Source organism: Lycorma delicatula, chromosome 8 (genome assembly GCF_047948215.1).
Source record: "Lycorma delicatula isolate Av1 chromosome 8, ASM4794821v1, whole genome shotgun sequence".
Taxonomy (NCBI): domain Eukaryota; kingdom Metazoa; phylum Arthropoda; class Insecta; order Hemiptera; family Fulgoridae; genus Lycorma; species Lycorma delicatula.
The window spans coordinates 99527372-99547993 of record NC_134462.1 but is presented as its reverse complement, the minus strand read 5'-3'; the positions used below and the strand labels follow the sequence as shown (position 1 = coordinate 99547993).

Sequence of the window (20622 nt, the reverse complement as noted above, 5' to 3'; positions counted from 1 at the left end):
TGAGACTATTGATGACATTAAAGCAAATTTGTCACAGACCTTAAGGCCATTTCAAATGAAGCTATCCAGGACTGCTTCATGAAGTGGAAAAAAAACGCTGGGAAAACTGTGTGAATAAGGGAGAGTAGGAAGGGGCAAGGAGCAATAATCTATAAAATTAATAATAAAGATTAAAAAAATAAAGTTCAATTATTTTCTGAACAGACCTTGTACACATTAAATAGGATGTAAAAGAGTGGTTATTTTTTTTTTAAATTCCTCAATTAGTATTATTTGAAAATAAATGATTTGGTAATTTATTAAAACTGGCAATGAAAGCATAAAGCTCTTTCTTGTAAGCCAAACTATTGTGTTGAGTTATATAAAAACAGATCTGCTGTCTGGTTTTGTCGAAATGGATATTATTTTTTTTTTTTTAGAATAAGTAACAATTCTTTTCAGCAAAAATTGCAAACTCATAAATATACGCACAAGAATAAATATGTTAATATTTGTAATGTTCTTATTATCAGCCAATATAATTAATATTCGAGGGTGCTAACTTACCTTGACTTTAGGAAATAGTATGAAAAGATGATATCATATTCTGTTTGGAATATACATACACATAATAATTATTTTTTATTGATGACAAGCTTAGTATTTTATCAAAGCACTTCAGAACAAAATGGTATATAAAAAAAAGTAATTTGATAATTTCAAGAAAATTTGCTTTTTAATCAAACATTCACAAATTTTGCTTTATGGGCATCAAAAATACTATCATTACCAATATAGGGAATTCTACCCACATGAATTGCAATATTATGTTTATCCAAAAAGCACAATGCAATAGTTTTATCTATATTTAAAGTTAGATATTACATGTAATGAATGATATTTTTGAGCTGCTAACGTAGAATTTTTATTTCTTCGTAAATAGTTATCTTCATTATATAGACAATAGTTGTGTCACCTGCAAAGAAGATAACAATGAATGGTTGAATAATCAATGAATTTTTCTTTTAATTTACATTTTTAATTTTTTAAGACATCACAGTAAGATCATAAAACAAAAAAATAATTCTGCAGTTCCAGTTATTATTTAACTTTCACACTCCTTAATGTTTTATGTAATGATCTAAACACTGAATGGTCTGAACACTGTTCTATAAAACAATGTGATTATCTCTTGCATAGAAATGAGGCAATAAGAGAATATTGCTTGGCAGTCTTACTTGATAGACACTCATCTATTAAACTGAGCCAAGCCATTGGCTCATTTTTCATGCAACTATTTAGTTACCTGGAATTTATACATTCTTGAATAGTAGAAAAAATGTTAAATTTTTCTCATATTTTTAAAATTTTTTTAAGTCACAGGTCAATTATCTTCTGAGTTTTCAGCAAATAAATTTTTTCATATGAGCAGCCTCTTTTTGTAGGACTAATCATATTTTAAATAAAAATAAAATGTTCCAATAAATTGATTTTCTGTTAAAAAAAAATACAAACCACAAAAAAGTATACTAAAAGTAAAATACTTTCTCAGATCTTTAAATTTTGATGTTACGAAATCGGTGCCAGATTACAGATTTGTAAATTGTTGGCAACTGATTTCAGAAAACTTTATAATTGAAGAAATATTAATTTCCTTTTTTTAAAACTTGTGTTACCTACTTTCCTGTGCATTAATAATCTGAACCTCTTTGAATGGAGTGAAATATTTATAATCTTAAACTTAGGACTCACACCTACATGTTACATATATTTCAAAAAGTAAAAATCAATATTCGTTTTTAATAAATACTCAAATAAAAGATAAAACAACTTAATATTAATTTTAAAAAAATTTACAGGTTATGCAGAAAACAAATTAATGCTTCAGCTAAAAAAATTGGGTGTATGCTAGTCCTAAACTCCTATCAAGGTGCACATTCATATTAAATAAAAAAAAAAAAAAAAAAAAAAAAAAAAACAAATTTTATGCAACTAAGGACAGTGAAAAATAAAAATATTCTCTATGTAAATTTTAAACAGAAATATGTTATACTAAATTCTGGTAAATTTTGTTCTGAGATAATGCTGAATACAAAATGTCATTATGATGGAAATGTCACTTTTAAGGTATTATAATATTCATATGAATGGTCTAATGGATGGGCAGGTGCACTCACTTTTTTTTTGTAAAAATATTTAAATTATTCAATTTAAATTATTTATTTATTTATTAATCAATTTAAATAAAATGTGATTGGTAAACAAACATTAATTAATTTATATAAATTTGATATAAGTAAATCAAAATCATATAGATATTCAATATAGTATTTATCATAAAAATGAGATTAATTTACTGTTTGAAATTTCTTAGCCATTACTTATAAATAAAATATCATTTTATTGTGTACACCTGTAGTTTAATGTAGTAGTACAACAATGTAAGAATATATATTTTTAAAAAAGAGGAGAATATAAGTTAATAATTCAGTAAAACCTTTTTTAACAGTTGGAATAGCTAAAAAAGAATGCATTTTATAACGGCAATTATAATTATAATATATTATTGTAATTATTATATTGCTATTACAATAACAATTTATAATGCTTTATATTGTTATGAAGATCAGAAAAACATGAGTTAATACTTTAATAATGTATCAAAAAAAACATTAATCATTACATCATTTAATTTAAAACAAATGAATTGAATGTTTTTAATATTGCTGCAGAAACTTAAAAATAGAATGGACAAGACTTGCAAGCATCTTTTATGTAATGGGAAGGAGAGAAGAGGAAATTAAAGACCACCAGAAAGAAAGAGAAAAAGAATAAATTAGAAAAGGATAGTACAGACTGAGATAATACACACTAAAGAATTTACTGGTAGTAAAGTTTCAAGGTCACTGATCTATCTATGACCTTGTGAGGTCATAAGACAGAGCTATGAATCCTGCCTGTATTCTAATACTTACTTTTAATATGACATCATGAAAACAAATTGTATTTACCTTGGATTTTAACATACAGATATAAAAAGAAAAATAAATACAACTTCTATGGAAATTAAAACATTAATACATAAATGAAGTAATTAATGGATGTTAAAACTTAGCATTACTAAAAAGAAAAGCTACATTTATAAATATATATATATAAGAAATATACAATGAAAAAAGCTGATATGGATTAACCATCCACAAATTTATAAACATTATTTTCAAAGTTTTAATTTATAGTAAAAAATAACAGTATGTAAATTTCTATTAAAATTTAATAATCAGCTGAAAGACAATAAATTAACCTTCTAAAAATTATGTGTAATAAAATTTTCAGAGCTCAAATGACAATGAAATAAATCTGTGCCATAACTTATTTATTACACGCATAATAACATTTTATTATGCTAGTTAAATGTTTTGATTTCATTTATTGTATCTTTTATTTCATACATAAATATTAAAAATTAATACAGCCTATAAGTGTATCAATCAGGTTGAATGCAAAGATACCTGGACACCAATATCTCGAGATACATGAGTAAACTATTTTTTTTTGGGAAATAGTAAATATTTGATAATGGATATTAAAATTATGAAATCACTATTAACTAGTAACACCTATTATGATCAACAATGCAAGTGTCAGTTAAGAAGCAGATCTCATTCAACAGGTATAATTTTAATCAAATATCACAATAAAATATATATTGTTTGACTCTTGATTCTAAAAACAGAAGTTATCCTGGTATTTTATTACTATGCTCAGTTCATCTTACTCCACAATAAAAAAAACCAACTTTGAAGCCCAAATGTGAGGATTCTAGAACCTGAAACACTGATTTCCAATTCTAACTGACATTAAAGAAATTCAAAACTGAGGAAAAGTACTTTCCCATACTTTTAAGAGCTATTGAAGAATTTCCTTATTCTCCTAAATAACAGATTTTGTTATTATTTTTTATTTCACGGCAGAGAAATATCAGATATTTTAAGGAAAAAAACATGGAAAAATGCAATTCACTCATTACTATACTGGCATAATGTCTAGATTAGAGTGAAGTGGAAGCCATCGTAAAAGAACTAAAAAAAATAAAAAAATCAATAAGAGATGCCATTGCTAATAAGGTGATGTAAACATCCTACTAGATACTTAAAAATTTGTGAACACAACTGTTCAACAGGATATTAGAAGCAGAAGAAATATCACATTCATGGTTATTATCTGATATTTTTAACCACAGAAAGGAGATACTCAATATTTAAATAATTACACACCAATAACCTCTTACTTCTGCCATAAGCAAGATATTTATGAAAAATAATTCTAAAAAGAAATTAAACATGAATTGGAAAAAGCTCAATCACTGGAACAGGCAGGATTTTCTTTAAGTTTCTCTAAAATATATCATATCCAAGTGATCTAATAAACAGTTATCAAAAAAGCAATAGAATTTTAAATATAGATATACATAACATTCATTGATTATTCTAATATTTTTGATTCCATAAACCACCAATTCCTATACAATGCGATAAGTTCCCTAAACATGCCTCCTAAATAAATCAATTTAATAAGAAAATATATATACATCTAGTAAAGCCAAAATAGTGAAAACTACATCAGTTCATGTTTTAAAATAGACAGGAAGGTATTTTTTATTACTGACTGTTTAATTCACTCTTGGAGGAAGTATTTAAAAAACTGAAAAAGTAAGAAAAATATTTCCAATCAGTATCAGTAGTAGAAGATTGAAAAATCTAAGGATCACAGATGATCTGGTCCTATTTGCTTCACCTCCTGAAACTTTACAAAAAATGATGAACGAATTGGAAAAACAAGGTTGGGCAGCTTACCTTACCGAAGAAATCCATACAAATTATGAAAGTTATCCAACGATCAATGAAAAGAAACATCCTTGGTCTGAAAGTAAAAATACAGCTAAATGTGACCAAGTACAACAATAACTGGAGACAGATGTGGCTAAAGTAATCAAAAAATTGAAGAGGAAATAGGTTGGTTGCCTGGAAGATAAGAGGTGGACAAAACAAATTACATCTTGAAAACCTTTCTATGAGAAAAGGAAAAGAGGAAGGCAAAATTAATGCACGAAGATGATTTGAAGGAGATTGCAGGAATAAAATGTGTAATTGGCACTGAACAGGGAAATGCCAATAACCCACTGGGTTGGTCTAATGGTGAATGTGTCTTCGCAAATCAGCTGTTTTGGAAGTTGAGAGTTCCAGCGTTCAAGACCTAGTAAAGGCAGTTACTTTTATACGGATTTGAATACTAGATCGTGGATACTGGTGTTCTTTGGTGGTTGGATTTCAATTAACCACATATCTCAGAAATGGTTGACCTGAGACTGTACATGACTACACTTCACTTACACTCATACACATCATCCTCTGAAGTAATACCTGATGGTAATTCCCAGAGACTAAACAGGAAAAAGAAAGGGAAATACAATACCTCAATTAAATGAAGACACAAGTATTACTTTTTATGTACATAAAAATTTAAAATTGAAATTAAGTAGAGGCTTATTAATTTATTATTTAGACTCGAATTAAATCTTAAAAATAACTTGAATTTTAAATTTTTTTAAATCTTCAAACTCTTTAATTCTGTGAATTTTAGGATTATTATTTATTTTTTTAGTTATTATTATGGTTTGTGAACAACCCCTAAAAAATGTTGGCTGTCAAAAATAATTATGTGACAAAACTGCTTGTACAAGTAATATTACTTTCACAATGGAAAGAATATGTTGTTAAAATTTTAATTACTATTTCTTTAGATAATTAATTCACAACATAAACTCAAAAATTATGCACAGAAGTGATTTTAAAAATTATGGAGAATACAAAAAATGCCAATTGTATATTTAATACAAGAATATAAGAGATGTCTATAAGCAAACAAATTTTCTGAATTTAAATGACAATATCTTTCTCTTTCATAAAACACCTCATTTTTCTAATTATTTTATTTTTTTTAAATTTCAATTACCTTCAGCATGTGATGGCTTCTAAAAACGAGGAAAAGTCAAACAGAAATGATTTCAATAATGCTAATAAAATAATAACTTCATTATGGTTTATCATAAAGAAATAACCAACTGAAAAAAAAAAAAAAAAACACCAATTGTTTTCAGTATTAACTGTAAGCTTTCATCTAGATTAGGATGAAGTGAAGCAAGCTTTAGTTGCAGTAAACAGTGGTCACTGACCATTACAAAAATATTAATTATATAATTCTGTTTCATTTAAAACAAAAACAGGGAAGTTTTCCCTACCCCACACTGCAGATATAACATGTTAGTTGATTTTCCACAGTCTAGTCAAAAGTACAATGAAATATTCACAAATTCAACAAAACAGTACTCTAGATATAAAGATATTTCTGGCATATTAAGCAAATGTATCAACAAATTTCCTGTAAAATATAAGTTCTTTATATTTAACATTAAATATAGAAAAGGTGTAACAAACATTAGAATCTAATTGAAAAAGTTACTAAAAACAGCAATAATAAAATTATTGGTCATCTTTATTTTATTAAACTGTATATTTTATTTTATGTTTACTTGAACATTCTTCCTTGAATATTTGTACCTACCAGCTTTAAAAAGCCTTCACATAATTATGAATCATGTACTTGAATTATAAATGACTCAGGATCAATTAAATAAAATTTCTCATGATTTTGGAAAAATAAGAACTTGATGACCTTTATTGACATTCTGTAGATAACCTTTTAAATTAAATATTTAAAAAATTATTTTTAATATTCCAGCAACTATAATTAGTCGTTTCATACATTGTACAATTTTTAAGCAGAATATTTACATTCATAAAATGACTACCACAAATGTATATGTGCAAACATTTCATCATATTTTCTTTAATTAAATTTTTTCTTTGGCAATATACACAATAAACAATTACCTATATATAGTAAAATAAAAATAACTAAATTAATAAAAAAAAATCTAGAGAAGATATAGTGTGCATATTTCTTCTACTAAAGTTTAAGTTTCCTTCCATCTTATTAACTTTAAAATCATATATTATGGTTGCCATGATATTTAACCACACCACTGTCCTCCATAGGGGAATGGTGGCATCCCTGCCTTTCATGCACAGGTCCTGGGTCCAAATCTCAGTAAAGCTGGTATCTTTCACAAGTTACAAAAATTCATCTATCAACAGCTGTAATTTAGGTGGTCTATAGTTACTTGAAAAACAAAATAGATAAATATGTTTTTCTTTTTCTCACTGAATAATAAAAATTTTACAATAGTTGAGTTTTAATTTTTATGCAATATCTATTTTGTAATTTATGTTAAAATTAGCAATTCATTTACATTTTTTCAATTATTTTTGTCATTTTATAAAATAAAATATCAAAGAATTAAAATAAAATAAGAATTCATTAAGTAATAATAAAAAATATAATTTTCAATATTTTTTATCAGCAATGAATCTAGCTTAAACACTACATATAATTAAATCTTCTTACCTTTTACTTTTTAAATATAAAAAGTTTTTGAAGATAACTGCATCATTTCAATGGTTCCTTTCTAAAACAGTGTTGAATTTTAGAAATTATGGATTACAAAAGAAAAAATTAAATTAATGAGAAGAAAAACGACCTACTTACTAACTTCAAAAAACAAAATTTAAAAAGTATTATTTTTTAGTTTTTAGAATTTTTTTCACAATTTTATTATTTTTACTTCCTTGTACGAAGTAAAGAAAGTATTGTGATCATGAAAAATTTTGGTTTCCAGATTTCAGCAGCTATATCCATTTTGATTAGTTTCCGTATCCAATATGTACCAATATGTATCCAATATGTATATGTATCTCTTCGATATGTAACTCAAGTACGATTAGCCGCAGGATGTTGAAATTTTGGATTTAGGACTGCTGTAACATCTAGTTGTGTACCTCTCTTTTTGATTGCAATCGACTGGACCAAAAGTGTCCAAAAAATCGAAAATTCAAAAAATTTGGATTTTGGACTTTTTCTTAACTACAGATATTTTCAACGATAATCATTTATTTTCACTGGTTCCAGAGTTATAGCCAAATAAAATTTTAATTAATGAAATATTTGGATCTTAGAAGGGGAGGCATATCAGTTCAATCCGACTTCATCTCCTTTTTTTAATTTAAATATAATGATTTATTAACTTTTCATTGTAAAAGATTTTTACAATAAATAATAATTCAATAACAAAAAATATAAAAAATATGAAAAAATATCAGAAGCTTTTAATGAAATAAAATACTATGTACTTTTCATTAAAAAAAAAAATGAACAAATGTAATTTAACAGGCGTATAAAGAAGTCGTGTTGTCTACATCAGATTTTTTAAAACTTATTTAAAATACGATAAGTCGGCAAAATAAACTATCATACAGAATAAAGCTATTCACAAGAAATATAAATGCAAAAATCATGACTCTTCATGAAATAAGAAAAGGAGTCAAAGAAACTATGTAAAAGATAGATACAAAGTATAAATTCAGGCTCTCTGGAATGAAAGGATATGTATCATTTTTTACCCTTAGGTTTTCCAACTAATTTTCTTCAATTAAAATACTTCAATATCACAATAGCATCAGGCTATGCTAAAGTAATTCAATACTAATAAAAATGATAAACATAATTAAATTATTTACCATCGCCGCCATAATGGTGAGCTTGGAGTACTGATGATTACTAGCAAATGTATCATACATTGTGTTTATTCTAAGAGATAACTAATCATGATGTACCAATGTTTCAGAAAACAACAGTATAGTAGTGACGTGCCAGGCTGATCACCCAAGCACAGCATCACATGGTGATTACTATACTACCACTTACAATTTAACTGTAATATTTTGTCAAAAAAATTCTTCCACTGAAGTTATCTGAGAAAAAACCATCAGAGGGACTTTCTATCCAAAACAGAAAAATTATTAAAATCAATCTATTTGGTGAAAAGTAAGGTTAAATTTAAAAAAAATCGTAGAAAAACAATATTATATCATATCAGTATTCCATGTAATTGAATTATAATTATTAGAATTTGTTACAAATAGTGTAACCACTACAGTAAAATGTTTATTTAATCAAATTTCCATTTTTATAAGGCAAAATATAAATTGGAGCTTATCCAGTTTTATAACTGGAATTTACAAGACTACATACAGCCTATGCATACAAATCATACTGTTTGGTTTGTCATGCTGTAATTCATTGGAAAACTAGCCCAATAAATCTTATGAAAAAACTTTTCATAGCAAAGACAGAGAGAAATTAAAAACTTGGTTTGGTGGCAATAACACCAATAAATGTTACAACAAAACATATTATACTACTGATGCCTAAAAAATGTGACAATTACCATTAAAATAAAAATAAAATTTGTGTGTCCTCTTTTTTATAATTTTTTAAAAATTTATTTAAAATACATGATGTATACAGAAGTTAATCAAGAAAGAAAGCGAAGAAAAAACTATATAACAAATTAAAGTTGAAGTATGAGGCAAATGAATTAACTTGAATAACATTATTCAAGTTATTATAATATGAGTTACTATAACTTTATGAGTAGAGAAGCTTCTAGAAATGGAAAGTATATAACTGTACAAAGTACACTTACAACATTCAATGCATTAAGATGTTGCCCTTTTTACTTTTTGTGTTTACGTAGAATATCTAGGTAAGTTGTTAATGTTGAAATTTGTTTTCAAGTTATATGGAAAGTGTTGATCTTTTATTATTGTGAATTACTTTCATATGTTATTACTTTCATATGTTCACTAGACCTTTGAAGCTCCATTCTGTTAATGCAATCTATATATAATTTTATAAATTTGGAGTTGTTCAATATGTAAACTTTTGGAGCACTTTGTTATTTGATTTGTTTATTGTTCTGGAAGATAATCACTACTTGTTAATTTTTCTGTAGTTGTTTTTTCTGAATCTTTGTTCATAAATGTTAGACGAAACATACTGTGATGAGTAGAGATGAAAAATGCAGAGTGAAATGAAAAAAGAGAAAATGAAACAAATAAATAAATGTAAAAAGGAAAAAATCAAGAAATAATAACAAAGAAGGGCAATGGAAAGAATTTTTTGAATAGAGTATAAATTTTAAAATCAAAAGAATTCTGAAAATAAAATAATAGTTGGAACAATAGGTGTTATTTTGAAACCATTATGCTTGAATGAAGCAGCAGATGGATTGACTGCTGTTGCATCAGGATAATCTCTAGACCTGAAAATATAAACACTACCAAGGCCCAGAGAATGACAGTGTGCATGCGATAACAGTCAGTGTATATGACCAAAGACTTAAACACAAGTATACTCTGTCTTGCAGTAAACTGCGACAGTGATCTACTTTGCAGTTATGTGCACAAAGCTGTCTGTGTTCATTGTATACAGATGACAAGGTTATTTATTTTATATATAGATGACAATTTATTTTTAGAAGTATAAGCTGGTTACCGTTTGTGAATAGTAAAAGTAAATAATCGTAGTATAGTATAAAGTTTAATAGTATAAAGTTTATTACTGATTTTGTAATTACAATATCTCTGCTACAATCACTTATTTAATGAAGTATTAATTATTGCAAATTTCATAGTAGGATCAGAATAGTAATGTGGTAAAGGAAATAAATAATACATTTATAAGAATTTTAAGGTGTGTAGTCTCTATATCCTTTGTCTTAACTGACAGCACATAACAATAACGATTTGAAGAGTATGAGATTTGTATAGTATTAAAAATGCCAATCTGATTATGATTTAAACTCAGAACCTTCTGGGTGAAAGGCTGAGATGCTACCAAGGAGATATAAAGATAAGAATAAAATACCAATAAATGTAACAAAAATGAAATTAAGCTATTAATAATAACAATGGAACAGCTTTTTATAAGTAATGTTAGAGTACTTTTTTTTTAAATCCCAAAGAATTAACTAGAGTTTTTAACTTCAGTTAAAATTATGCAAAAGACACAGGATTCAAATCAGATTACTTCTTACAACTTTAATACTGATGGATATAAAAGAATTAAAAACTGTTTGTAATACTTAATAAAAATGCTCATAAAACTTGAAGGGGCAATTGCTATTGTATCACATAATGTTCAAAGAACTAGATAATGATGGACAAAATACTCCTTGGTGCTCTCATTACTGACATCAAATTAGACCCCACTTCCATCAGCCATACACAGTACTTTCATTGTGCTTTTACACAAAAAGTTTAGCCTAAACCTGGCCATATACAAAAATAGAGTATTTTTAATATTATTTTTATAATTTTTTTAAATTTCATTACTAGAATGCATTCTTGAGATTAGATTATAAATAATCCCATTATTAACACTCTACACAAACATTTAAGCTTTAATGCATTAATTTACAGAGTATTATAAGGATCATGCTTCAATTCCAAATTAGATGTCTTATTCTGTCCCCATTAAAGTTATTTAAGGAACCAAAAATAGTAAACAGAACAAAATAAAAGCAAATTACACCTTAGGAAGACCTCAGATAAAAATAAAAGATATGGTAGAGATCAACTTGACAGTTTCTGTTTTACATACTGTAAAATGCTGTCATTTTATTTCCACTAAAACATTTATACTGAGATTTCAACAAATAAGATCTTTGTCAATACTGCTATGGATGTAGTAAATTTTCTGAGAAGAACCCATTTCTAATACGTATACAGTAAAATAAAAGAATTAAATCAAGTCAAATGAAGGGCAATCATCAAATCCATAAGGAAAGAATTGATCAGAACTGCATGCCATATATTCAAATTTCTTGAACAGAAATTATATTTTCCATAAATATGATTTTATTATCTTAACAATCACGTTATACAACTTTCAAATACAACAGAAAAACAAACAAACTAAACAAAAATTACTTTTAATTTTTTCATCTATTTAACAATTAAAATGCTATAAACATTTTATACAAAAATAAATAAAAACAGTAATTACTAACCTAAAAATAAATTAACAATTTATTTATTATGCTTCTTTTTTAATTCACCCTTCAATTTCTTTATTTTTTCTTCTCTTTCAAGGGCCATTCTTTCCATCATTTCTTGTGATATTTTCATATTTTCTAATGCTGAAAGGAACAGATTTGCAAATTAAAAAATAACAAGTACATTTATTTAAACAAAACTTCGTTTAAACTTTCATGAAATAAATTCGTACAAAAATAAAACAAGAAACTGTGTTTCATTTTTAAATAAATTAGAACTTTACCTATTTGTGGGAGAGAGTTATCTTCTCTGAAATTTTCATAAATGGAAAAACCGTAGATAAAAAGTAAGTGTATGTTTTTTTAAATCTTAAAACACATCATTTACGATGAAGTTTAGTACGATTACAATAAATTTGATAATTCCATCTATTTTAAATATTTTGATTGTTTTATTCTATATTCCACATTTATTATCCATAATAACACAAGTATACTTGTGATTGATTCCACACTTAAAATGATTCTACACTTAAAAAAATTAATCTAATCTTTTTGTTAAATTATATTTTTATTTATTCTTTATTATTCAATGTTGTTAACAATTTAAAAAATAAATAATTAAAAAAAGGTTTTACAAGGTGAAATCTAAAAGAAAAACTAAACTTTTATAACAGTGTGTAACCAGTGCACCCGATTGTGTTCCAATAAGCTGCGCTAGCTAGTGATAACTTTTGAAAATCCAACGCTGTTTGAAATATCATGCTACCATTGTTAACTTTGAAGCTACAATAGTCATCTGAATCAATACTAGATATAGTTGGATCTTCAGTCTTAAAATTAATGTTTAAAAAAAATGTATATTTTAAGTATGGGTCAAATTCATTCACCATGTTGTTTGGAGCTAAAAAGTTTATTTAAAGGGAGTAATTATTTACTTGAATAAGTTGGCCCAATTTGATGTAATGTTATTCAACAAGACTAAAAAAAAAAAATTATAGTTTACTAAAAAATAAAATATTAAGCTCCTTGTCTTATGGAATTGAAAATCAGGTCGAAACTATAAATATGCTAGAAGCTATAATATTGTATTTTATATATACATATATATCTATGCCAAATTTCAACGTTTTTGTTCATCAGGTTGAATATCCCTCAGCCATAAATTTAATAGACTCAAAACTTTTAAAATTTTAAATAACTGAATAAGAGCATCCTGCTCTTATTAAGCTCAATTTTCAATGCTCAAACAAATAAAAATTGTGAAAACTAACCTCCTTTTTTTAATTTTAACTAAAATTTAATGTCATCAATGCCTCATATATAGACATTTTTTGAGCCATTTTCTAAGAATTTATGGTGAGTCGACCCAGATTAATCACAATACAGGCCAACATACATATGCATAAAAGCATCTGAATACACCTTCTGGAAATATTTATAACCCTTTTTTTTGGACTGTTGGGTTCTCAAAATGTCAACATCTACAAAAACATGATATCCAAAATTTTGGTCGATTTCTATACTTTCCTTTTATAAATAAGCTGCTGCAGCAGCAATAGAAGTATAAAAGTCAAAATAATGTACAATTTGACTTACAATCTTTAAATCCTTGCTTAAATCCAATATCATTTTGCATCTTTTTCATAAGATCTAAACTGGCTGTGTTTTTTATAGAATGTTCAAATCCACAGAAGTCACGAACAGAAGTTATTTTTAGAACATTTGATTGAATCAATGATATTAAATTATTCGACAACCAGTATACCAGAATTATCTGCAATGAAAAATTCACAAGTTTATTTTATTTATTTATTCACTCCAAAGGTATATGATCAATAACAGAGATAATTATTGTTAATTTTTTTATAATGAGATCAAATGAAAAAATACCAGATCTTTGCTGGTACTGAACATAGGATCAAATGAATGAAAACCAGGATACTGATCCACAAACCCATTGGCCGGTCAGTTGTTATAGATCCATTCAATTTTCTTCAATTAAATTAGGTCTTATCCTTGAATTTTACTGCCATACTCTTATACTTCAAATTCTCATACATCCATCCTCATCCATTATATTAACAAGCTTTTATACTTTTTTCTGTCTCTTCTATCACTAATATTATAACATTTTAAAGTATGATATTTTTCAAAGCACATCTCTTGGATGAAGACCTGTTTACAAAAACAGATATTTCACATTTTTAAATGGATATATTTACTATAATATTAGTAACATTGCAAAATGTACAGATATTAGATGAATAGCTGTTTATAAATGAAATGTCACATGTAAAACCATACAAAGTAATATATTAAAAAATTCTATTTTTACAAAATAGAGAGGATCAAATCTGAATAGTATCTCAAACTGATGCTTAAGATCTTAACACAAATTAAATCCACAACAAATGTAAGAGCCCTCACTACAGACAATTACAAAAGTTGAAATATAATGATGGGTGTAACACCCAACACTTAAGTGTAAAAAAAATAGTACATACAGGGAACTCGGTTACCAGACATTTAAGTACTAAAAACTAAAGAAAAGAATCTGATGTGGACACCACATGACTTCCTTGTACACCTATTAAATTACATATACACATTTTTTTAAAATGAAGAGTACATAAAATTTTATTTAATTAACTAGCAGACCCGGCAATGCTTCGCTATTGCTAGCTTTGAGTATATATATATATATATCTCAATATACACTCAATATATATATATTAAATGAACACAATTGAAAATTTGATAAAACATTAAAAAAATGAACATTACGGAACATTACAAAATTTAACCTTTCACTTTATCTCTTTTCCCCTTTTGTCCCTATTTCCCTTTTTCACTTCTCCCCTATTTACCTTTTTCCAGCATGTAAATCAGTCCAGCAGTTTTTAGTTTATAGCGGACATACATACGAACATTACCTTTTATATATATATATAGAAGAAAATCTATTTGTATATTTGTTTGTTTCGTAAATATTTCGACACCGGCGTCACCTAACTTATCTTTTCACATAACTAATGTATATTCTGAATATGAGCCAAATCAGACAATAAGTACAATTTTTCCAAATATCTCAACCCCCGCGCCATCTAGTGGGTCCATTTTTTGCAGAGGCTTTCTTTCCATGTAAGTACCATATATTCTGAATATGAGCCAAATCGGACCATAAATACATTTTTTTGAAATATATCTACCCCAGTGCTACCTAGCGGGTCCAAACTAATTCAGAAACCTTCGCAGGCGTGCCCACAACAACTCATCAAAGTTTCATTGCAATCGGATGAACGGTTTAAGAAGGCATAAGAGACATACAGACAGACAAACATTCATTTTTATATATATAGATAACTTCTGATTTTTTTTACTGTTATTACTGAGCTCTTAATGAGGGCTTATTACCGCAGTAATTACTATCAAAAGGGGAGGTACATAACTAGATGTTACAACAGTTCTAAATCCAAAATTTCAACATCTATGGCTAATCGTTTTTGAGTTATACGAGATACATACTTACATACGTACAGACATCACACTGAAACTAGTCAAAATGGATTCTGGGATGGTCAAAATGGAAATTTCCATTGAAATCTGAAAACCGAAATTTTTCGCGATCACAATACTTCCTTTACTTCATACAAGAAAGTAAAAAACAGGAACATCTTTATGTTTTATGTTACTATCTTGCTCTCAACAATAAAAGAATTGATTCAACTTTGAACACTCTTAGAGTTTAGAAATGTTTAAAGATATTTTTTTTTTCTTCTGAAGATGTTTACTTGAACGTTATTAGAAATATGTTATCTTTTAAATTTAGCTAGTAGAGCAACCCATTTATATAGTAAAGGTCCAAGGTTAAAAATTCCTGGCTTGAATTTAGAATTTTATATTTCCAGTTATCACCATCTCATTACTTAAGTAAGGGCATGTCAGTGAAACGGAAAAATCTAAACACTTTGATATTCATTTAATGTTTGGGTAAGGGTGTTGACCTTGTTTATTGTCAATCATTTAATACTATAACAGTTGTCAGAGGACATTGTGCCTTCTGCAATAAATCAGTTTATAGAAGTGGTGACTGTGAAACAACTGTACAGTACAATATTCTACATCACAGGTACTGTATATTCATAAAATTAACTTACGGATTAAAAATTTGAGGAAACCTGTCCACATTAAATTTAAAACATATACAAGCAGCAAAAAGTATTAGAATAACAGAAAACACTGATAAGAATTCAAACTGCCATAATATGGAGTCCACAATAAATCTGCGATTAAACACACATTAGCACTAAATATAAGTGAAACATCAATCAGTAATGTATTGAACCTTACAGAAGGAATTAAGTTTTCACACTATAAAATTTAAACTGTTGAGGAATTTAAAGATGCTGATTTAGTTGCTCTCATCAATTTTTGTCAAGAAAAGTTTCAACATTTGGGGTGCTGAAAACTTAATCCACCAACAGTTTATGCCAGATAAAGCTCACTTTCATCTGACTGGCTATGTAAATAAACAGAATAGTCAAACTGGAGTGCTGAAAACCCAAATCTGTTAAATGAGACAGCGTTGCATAGTCTAAAGGTCATAGTGTGGTGTGTCAATTTCATCATCTGACATTATTAGACCATTCTTTTTCAAAATGATCAAGATCATTTTGAAAAAAAATAATCTCTTTGATCATTACAATTTACTGCAGTAACAACTGTTATTGCAGTGTGTTACATAAGCATGGTCACAATACTTTTGAAGCAAGAATGAATTCTATTTACACAGATTAGATGGTTCCAGAAAGATGGTGCTACAAGTCCTATCACTTGTGGGTCTATTACTGTTTTAAAAGTCCTCTTTTTGAATCATGTCATACCCAAAAACGGGAACATTTTTTGGGCAGCTAGAGCTATTGATTTGTCCACATTCGACTTTTTTCCTTGCAGCTTGCTCTAAAGCAAGTTGTATGTAAGCAACCAAAAATATTAGCAGAACTAAAATTAAAAATTCAACAAGTAGCACGCATTACATCAGCCACGTTATAGAGAGAGATTTTTTATTAAGATTACACAAGTGGATAGGTCAAATGTGCCCACCAATCAGCCATTACTTATAAAAAATAAAATTATTTAAAAAAATAAAATACAGTTATTGTACTAAACAGATAACAGTAAAAACTTATTAGTTAAAATAAAAACTTATTTAAATACAGGAGTTTAAAATTTTTCCACTTCACTGACATGTTCTGTGTATCAGCTCATATAGAATCAACAAAATATGTAAAAAAAAGACAGACCCTACCAAAGTTTTGCCTTACTTATAAGTGAGAAGCTAACCTTAACAATTTACTTTGATAAGAGGTTAACCTGAGCCAACTTTACACATGCCAATTTTATTGAAGTCACAATATTTTTTAAGTGGATTATTAAAATCTAAAAGAGTTCCAAATACTGTTAACAGTGTCAGGTAAATGATATACTTGATTTCTTTTTATAACCATTAAACTAAATTGACATGTAAACTATGATGTGTATTAAGCAATCAATCCTTAAGTACTATACATTTTCATTTAACTGTAACAGATTTAAATTTAAAGATTTAAAATAATTTGGCACACCTCCTGGCTCATTATTGCACATGTAAATTACTGAACAAGCTAGTGTTTTATTGCTTATTTGTTACTAGATTATGCACGTTCATTTTTTTAATGTTTTATTGTGAATTTTATAAAATGTAGCTATCAAAATACATTTTTTCAAAAATGTATTGAAAATTATGTAATATGCAGCAGAGAAGCAATCTTTTTGATTTGGAATTAATCAGTGTACAAAATAAATTTAAAAAATGACTGAATAAAGGGTTGTTAAAAGAATATTTTAATTGAAATCAGTTTTATAAAAATAGATTTTTTAGAAAATAAAATTAATTTTAGAAAATAATGGTGGTAAAGTTTTACAATAACTTTTCTCATAGCTTTTAAATTGTTTTTTCTAGTTATTACACTGTCAAATAACAAGCTACAAACACAATTACAGTTTGGCAGGCGGTCTTCATGATGACCAACCTTCCTGAGAGTCAATACCTCAAATCAGGTACCCAAATCATTTCAATAAATTTTACCCACTTTTTTCAGCCACAATATAATATCACAGTAACTTGTTCTCTCTTTCACATACATATACACACACTCACTCACTCAAACACGCTCGCACATGCCTGTGCGTGCATGCATGCACACGCAATGTTATTTCTTCACCATCTATCCTAGTCTACTTCTCAGGAATTTCATCTCTCCGCTTGCAATCTATTCATATTTATCTTGCTTTTGAAGCACATAACTACAGGCACATATGTTGAATAATAACCATATACAATGCAATGGTACTTCCTTATGCCAAAGTAAAACCATGTAAAATCAAATAACCTCTTTACATTCTTACTGTTAACATATTAACTACTTTTCCAGCTTCAGATTTTCTGGTTTCCAAGTACGTGAATCTTCTACTTGTTTAATTATTTTTTCATTCAATTTAATTGAAACTTCTTTAAAATATTAATGATTTGCTGACTTGAGTATTTTACTTTTATTATAGTTATTTCCATTTAAAACTTTCCCTTACCTGATTCTTATACAAAGTTTCTTTATATACTTCCTTTTAAACCAAACTTATAATTTAAAAAAAAACACAAATATTAATAACTAAATAATTAAAATATCAATAATTAATAAACAAAAAGAAAAGTAAACAGGCCAGCTGCACACAGACAAACTCAAAAGAAATTGGTTAATGATCAAAATTAACAAGTAATTACTAACTGGTTAGTGATGTGGTTCTTTACACACAGCTATTCAATAGTGACGGAAACCACATAAGTCAAATGAGTACAACATGCAAGGTAATGTGTTTTTCATTACGCAGTCATGATGTAAGAATGATGATGTAAGAACTGATTCTAGTGATGAAGAATTATTTAAGGAGAAAGAAACAAGAAAATGATTTGAGGTTCATCTATATCTAAAAAAGCCACCCACTGCAGACTACTTGTAGCACCCAAAGAGCTCAAGCTCCAATGGACAGCTTCATACCTGTTTCTTGAACTTCTCTACCAATTTAATTTCATCCTTTCTTTGTGATGTACTTCCATGAGTAGCCTGGAAGCTTATAATCATATAGCATTGTTTCTTAACTTCTCCTACAAATTAAATTTTTAAATTTGTTCATTCATTTGAGATAATCTGTAACAGAAAGATGTTACTAGGAAAATGAAGAGTTAGGTGATTGGAAAGCCTAGTCACCTGGACTTGGTTTATGATGGATTACTAACAGATAGTTCAGTGTGCAGCATTCCATTGAATTAAATCGTAAGCGACATAAGTAAATGATAGGCAACACACATTACCAATCAGTTTCTTTTCAGTAACTCTTTGTGTGGACTGCCTAACTGATATCAGTAATTAACTACTTAAAAATAAACTTACACCTGGGAAGTTCATTATAACAGGAAACATTATAATTGGCATCGCCCTCATCACATATTTAACAAATCGTATTTGCACTTGATTGACAGACACACCAGAATCCAATCCCAACTGGAAAAAATAGACAAAAGTAACCTTAATAAAAAATTTAATTTCAGTATTGCAACATTAATTACCGCAAAACATTCCACATTAGAAGTTCAGAAGAATTAAAACCAAACAACAGTGAGTTTTCACTGAATTCAGGATTCTGCTTAAATCCTTTCACTGCCAATGGGTTCAGCAATTTGCCCCCATGCAGTGATTACAATTTTTATTGTTACCCAATACAAAGAACAGGCAATAAAAAAGAAAGAAGATTCTGGATCAGACAGTTAAATGCACTATTAGAACCTGATGGTTCTGCAAAAGGTTGTGATTAGTATAAAATGTCAATGGCTGAAGTTACATTTAATAAAATAGTTCCCACTGACAATCAAGTTAAACAACATAGATGCAGGTTCATCAGTGCATGATGCTGGAATTTGTTAGTAGTTAATATCAATTGAACATACATAAAAAAAATAATTAAAAAAAAAACTGGGGAAAGTTACATGAGACACCTAAAACATTTTATGTTGAAAACAGCTTTACTTGGTTGTTAACTTATCTTTACATTTATATTTATGAATGTGTAATGAATGTGTTTTTATTGCTAAAAACAATAGTCACTTATTGTTATGAAACAACAAATCCATCTATTTCAAATTACACAACTGTTTTCATGTAAGGCAACACAACTTCATTATACTTCTATTGCCACATTTAATAAATTTTAAAACCATTTAAAAACTCTTCCCATCAATTTATTCCCAATATTAAAAGAAGTTCTTTTACAAAAACACTATAACTCTGTTTATGAGTTTTTAAATAATACTAATTGGCAATTTAAAAACAAATCCCCTGGATTTTCTGCATCCAGTTAAAAGTGTGCAAGAATGTTGAATAATTTCCAAAGAACAAGTAAAATACTTAAAAATGTGAATTGCGAATAATTCTAAAGTTATTTTTTTTATGTATTTTAATTTACCTTAAAAATTATTTCATGTGTTTACATTTTAAATAATTAATATGGATTTTAATCACATCTATATTCTA

The 20622-nt window shown here is 27.4% G+C and overlaps 1 protein-coding gene across 4 annotated transcripts in view; it reads right to left on the bottom strand.

Moving 5' to 3' along the window:
• Nucleotides 1-738: 738 nt before the first annotated feature.
• LOC142329144 (mitochondrial inner membrane protein OXA1L-like) overlaps nt 739-20622 on the bottom strand; it is a 39862-nt gene continuing 19978 nt past the window's right edge. The window contains exons 8-13 of one of the 4 annotated variants that reach the window (XR_012757427.1): nt 19486-19596; nt 13595-13772; nt 12011-12139; nt 7507-7567; nt 5995-6103; nt 739-955 (exon numbers count right to left, since the gene is read on the bottom strand). Coding sequence is in view for 1 of the 4 variants with exons in the window: in XM_075373482.1 (XP_075229597.1) it covers nt 12030-12139; nt 13595-13772; nt 19486-19596 (399 nt within the window). In the remaining 3 variants the exon portion in view is untranslated. Of the gene's footprint in view, nt 956-5994; nt 6104-7506; nt 7568-11916; nt 12140-13594; nt 13773-19485; nt 19597-20622 lie in introns of those variants that run through there. The other 3 variants (XR_012757429.1, XR_012757428.1, XM_075373482.1) reach the window with 3 other exon arrangements.